Raw genomic sequence first — 5056 nt, forward strand, 5'->3', positions numbered from 1 at the left:
TGTTGCTCCTTGGCTGAGCCTCTGCACTCTGGCTCAGAGACGGGGATGGGGTAGATTCTCAATGATTCTCTTACAGCAGGAAAGGGAAAGGGTGGACTGCTCATTGGCCAGTCCCAGGCTTTGCAAACACGGAAGGTCCCACAACCCCCAAAGCGGAGAAGCTTCATTCTTATCAGTCCTAGGAAAGTCTTTTGCACACCTGGGAAGCAAGTCAGTTGGAGAGCCCAGGTGTTGATTGGCATCTGGCTCTCTCCAGGGTTGGAAGCAGCGATGGACAAGACTACAGGTGCACATTCCAGACACTGGGAACAGGCATCCAGCAGAGACTGAGAACTCCGCATCTTCTCCAGGACCCACCTCCATCCCATGCTGGGATTGAATTTAGGGCTTCGAGCGTGCAGGGTCGGTGCTGCTCTGCCTCTGAGCTATTACCACCCCTGCCCTGAATGCCCTAACTGGTCAGACACCCTTAAGTCAATGGTGAAGTATATGGCTAACAGACAGTGGTGGCCAGATGTTCTCAGTCCAGACAGGCCTTTGTGTCCTTTCTAGACAGCCCCTCCTCAGGGCTCAGGGGCTTGATTCATGCTGAGCTCCCAGGAGGTCCCAAGGGTGTGACCTCTCTCCTTCCTCCCTGCCCCCCACCCCAGGACCAGCTATAAAGCTGTTCCATACCAGTCTCCTCCGCAGACTCAAGACCCCTTCAGAACACCTCAGGGACACACCCCCACGGCTTCTCTTCCCGGACAGCACCATGCCATTCCTGTGGTTCTGCTGGGCACTCTGGGCACTGTCGCTGGTTAGCCTCGGAGAAGCCCTGACCGGAGAGCAGATCCTGGACAGCCTGCTGCAACAGCTGCAGCTCGATCAACCGCCAGTCCTGGACAAGGCTGATGTGGAAGGGATGGTCATCCCCTCGCATGTGAGGGCTCAGTATGTGGCCTTGCTACAACACAGCCATGCCAGCCGCTCACGAGGCAAGAGGTTCAGCCAGAACTTTCGGGGTGAGTCCTCCCTAGCTGTCCTTGGTCTCAAGGAAAGGCCGACTGGTCCGCCCGTGGTGTGTATGGACCCTTGCCTTGTGTGCTCAGAGTCAGTCATGGGGGACACAGTGTGAGGCCATTGTTAGAGGGGAGCAGATTTGGGAGGGTGTCTGGGTCTGGGCACTGGGGATCTGGCTGTGCACTGAAGGAGTCTCAGGATGGGAAAAGGGGTGCTGTGCTTGCTGGTAAATTAAGGAGCAGAGAAGAGAGAGGGGAGTGGAAGAAAACAGAGCCTCTGGAGCAGTCAAGGCCAGGTTCCTGGGGTCACTGCCTGGAATAGTGGCTGACTATGTCTTGCTATGGACAGAGAACAGTGGCTGGGTGGAGGCAGCCCTGGGTGACAGAATTTGGAAGAGGGGGGCAGGTATCCAGCTGTCAAGTAGCAAGGGCCTGTGTGGTGGTGCAGCCTTTTCCAGCTGGAAGCAGCCCTCGTGGGCACAGCCACGCCCGCAAACTTACTGTCCGGTGGTACCTAGACCTGGAGACGTAAGGTTGCTGGTTCTGAACAGGCAGGCAACAGAGATGTCTGCTGAGGATAGGTGCGGCTGGCCTCTCAGGTAACCACCCTGCTATCCCTAGCGAGCACAACTGGACGGAGCCAGTCCTTTTCCACTGAAAGGAACCCCTCACAAATGCATTTGTCTCTTAAGAAAGGCACAGAGAAGTCAGCATTGCTCTGGAACCCCACCAGCTCCTTCCTTGCACAGGGTTCCAAAGTCACCACTAAGGGTGGAAGAGTTAGCACTCGGGGACTCATTGCAAACTTTACAATTCCTGGGTAAAAGCAAGACTTCTTTTTCACGTTGTTCGTGGGCTTCCTGCTTACAACTCTCCCTGAGGATTTTTAAGGAATCTTGGCCCTTGGTCTTGGGTCTTGCCGCCCTGGATGTTATCTGGTACTTGTAGAGGCCTGGCTGACTCTGTCCTTGTCCACAGAGGTGGCAGGGAGGTTCCTGGTGTCAGAGACCTCCACTCACCTGCTAGTGTTCGGCATGGAGCAGCGGCTGCCGCCTAACAGCGAGCTGGTGCAGGCCGTCCTGCGGCTGTTCCAGGAGCCTGTGCCCAGAACAGCTCTCCGGAGGCAAAAGAGGCTGTCCCCACACAATGCCCGGGCTCGGGTCACCATTGAATGGCTGCGCTTCCGCGACGACGGCTCCAACCGCACTGCCCTTATCGATTCTAGGTATAAGCGCTCGCTCGCCCTCCCCCCCTTTCTCTCTCTTTCTCCGGTGGGGGAGTTGGGAAGTGCGGGGCTCGGCCCTGCAGGGGGAGGGGAGCAGCAGATGATAGGGGTGGGTACCCGGTCGGACAGACTCCTCCTCCAGGGCCTCCCTAACAGCTTTCCAGTCCCCTCGCCTGACGCGCACTGCTGTGTCTCAGGCTCGTGTCCATCCACGAGAGCGGCTGGAAGGCCTTCGACGTGACCGAGGCCGTGAACTTCTGGCAGCAGCTGAGCCGGCCGAGGCAGCCGCTGCTGCTCCAGGTGTCGGTGCAGAGGGAGCATCTGGGGCCGGGGACCTGGAGCGCACACAAGTTGGTCCGGTTCGCGGCGCAGGGGACGCCGGATGGCAAGGGGCAGGGCGAGCCACAGCTGGAGCTGCACACGCTGGACCTCAAGGACTATGGGTAGGGAGGAGGTCGGGTGGCTAGGGATGCAATAGATCGGGTCCTCCTCTCTCTCCGCCCCCAGCCACGCTAAGATTTTGAACCAGCTTAGGTGTGGACATGTAGGCTGCCCCCGGAGATGAGCCATTCCTACCTATGGGTAGGCACTGTGGGCTAAGTTGATAAGCGAAATCGACAGACAAATGGCGACTTTGACTTAACTGTGAAATGACAAAATTTCAGAATGTGAGAATATTTCGGAAAGGCTTCCTCTGACTGTTACGAAGCTCTCAGTAAATAGTATTAATTTTTTTAGTTCTTAGCTGTCCGTCCCCACATAAATACCCAGTATTCAGTTGTTTACTTTGCTGTGGCAGTGGGCTTGAAATCTAGGCCAGAAAACTCCTAATAGGCTACACACCCAGCCCGGTTCTTCAATACCCGCAGAACTAGATAGATCTTAAGTCTCTCCCAATGCTCCTGACCCCTACCCTGATAGGTGACCTTTGATCTCTCACCCCTACAGAGCTCAAGGCAATTGTGACCCCGAGGCACCAGTGACTGAAGGCACCCGATGTTGTCGCCAGGAGATGTACCTGGACCTGCAGGGGATGAAGTGGGCAGAGAACTGGATCCTAGAACCGCCAGGATTCCTGACTTATGAATGTGTGGGCAGCTGCCTCCAGCTACCGGAGTCCCTGACCAGCAGGTGGCCATTTTTGGGGCCTCGGCAGTGTGTTGCCTCAGAGATGACCTCCCTGCCAATGATTGTCAGCGTGAAGGAGGGAGGCAGGACCAGGCCTCAAGTGGTCAGCCTGCCCAACATGAGGGTGCAGACCTGTAGCTGCGCCTCGGATGGGGCGCTCATACCCAGGAGGCTGCAGCCATAAGCACAGGGTATGGCCTCCCCAAGGACGTGTGACTTTCATGCAAATCTGAAGTGCTCATTATACCTGGAGAGATGGAGATTCTAAATCCCTAATGGGCAATCCCCGTGTGTGCTCTTTGCTTCCTCTGAGCCAGCCTCATCCCTAAATTTTTACCTTCAAGGAATGTGACTCGCTGGTCCCTGGAGGCGCTACCTAGTGGTCTCTGTCCTTCCTATTGTTCACTGCACTGTATGTGAAGCACTTACATGTATAGATACTGTAAACCAAGGACAGAATTCCTAATCGCCAGTGTTCCCTTAATTTGTCGATGAATCTGGGCTGAGTCCCAGTCTTGACTCTGGACCTAAGCCACAAGATGGGCAAACATGCCCAACTTAGGTATTACTGGCTTTGCTAGATGTGAATAAAAATGCCTTGTTTTGTAGCTTTTTGTTTCCTTATTTTTTTCTCTCTCTCTCTCAAGACAGGGTTTCTTCGTGTAGCTCTGTCTTGTTTCCCCATTTAAACTACATCTGTGTAAACTGAGGCAGAAAAAGAAAGGTCCAGTGTTAGATCAACTTAACTGAGCACTAAAGAGCTTGATTTCGCTAAGACTTGATCGAAGTTTCAACGATAGAGGAAGCCATGTCGGTGGTGTCTGCTTTTCAGAACTGAGATAGAAACGTTTTGCTGTTGGGATGTTGGGTTTTTGGGGTCCAGCAATTAGAGTTTTATTTCAATTCTAGTTGCATTAAGAAAAAAAAAAAATCTTATCATGTCAGGTGTGGAGGTGTACACCTTTCATCCCGGCAGAGGCAAGCGGGTGTCTGTGAGTTTGAGGCCATCCTGTTACATAAGGAGTTTCAAGCCAGCCAGCACTACACTGTCAGACATTGTTTCAAATAAATAAATAAATAAATAAATAAATAAAAATCAAAGCCATGATTCTAGAAGGATGGAACTCAGTCCTCTTGGGCTGATATAGGGGGCGCTATTTACAGCACTGGCTCTGCCATGGTAGAATGCCAACTATACAGAGGCCTTTTAGAAAGAAGCTTGAGAGTCTCAGCCCAGGGAATGGGTCTCTTAGTCTCCCTATGGCTCTGCACAGCTGTTGGCTTCAGACTTCATACCCTCTAGTCTAAGCTGAATCTTAAACTCTCTTGTCCTGATCCCCTAAACAGAAGCAGCAATCCCCAACTTCCGTAGTTTTAGTTTAAGAAACCAATAATTTTTTTAAAAAGAAAACCTCTATTATTTTATTTTACGAAGAAACTCCCACACAAAAAAAGCTATATTTCCCTTTATAAAGTGAAGAAACCAATAATTTGTTTATTTTATTTATATGAGTACACTGTCGTTCTCTTCAGACATAGCAGAAGAGTGCATCGGATCCCATCACAGACAGTTGTGAGCCACCATGTGGTTGCTGGGAATTGAACTCAGGACCTCTGGAAGAGCAGTCAGTGCTCTTAACCACTGAGCCATCTCTCTAGCCCCTAGATTTATTTATTTATTGTATTTAGAAACCAATAATTT

At 52.2% G+C, this 5056-nt stretch overlaps 1 protein-coding gene across 2 annotated transcripts; it reads left to right on the forward strand.

The window, feature by feature from the left end:
- Positions 1-672: 672 nt before the first annotated feature.
- LOC110322419 (left-right determination factor 1) lies at positions 673-3962 on the forward strand. 2 transcript variants are annotated; one of them, XM_021199091.1, is made up of 5 exons: positions 755-1004; positions 1980-2022; positions 2125-2226; positions 2424-2669; positions 3175-3538. In XM_021199091.1, the coding sequence occupies exons 1-5, from the start codon at positions 755-757 to the stop codon at positions 3536-3538; spliced, it is 1005 nt and encodes a 334-aa protein (XP_021054750.1). The 2 variants fall into 2 exon arrangements, with proteins under 2 accessions (XP_021054749.1, XP_021054750.1); XM_021199090.1 differs by having other exon boundaries at positions 673-1004; positions 1980-2226; positions 3175-3962.
- Positions 3963-5056: the final 1094 nt, after the last annotated feature.

This window comes from Mus pahari, chromosome 5 (assembly GCF_900095145.1).
Source record: "Mus pahari chromosome 5, PAHARI_EIJ_v1.1, whole genome shotgun sequence".
In the NCBI taxonomy this organism is placed as follows: domain Eukaryota; kingdom Metazoa; phylum Chordata; class Mammalia; order Rodentia; family Muridae; genus Mus; species Mus pahari.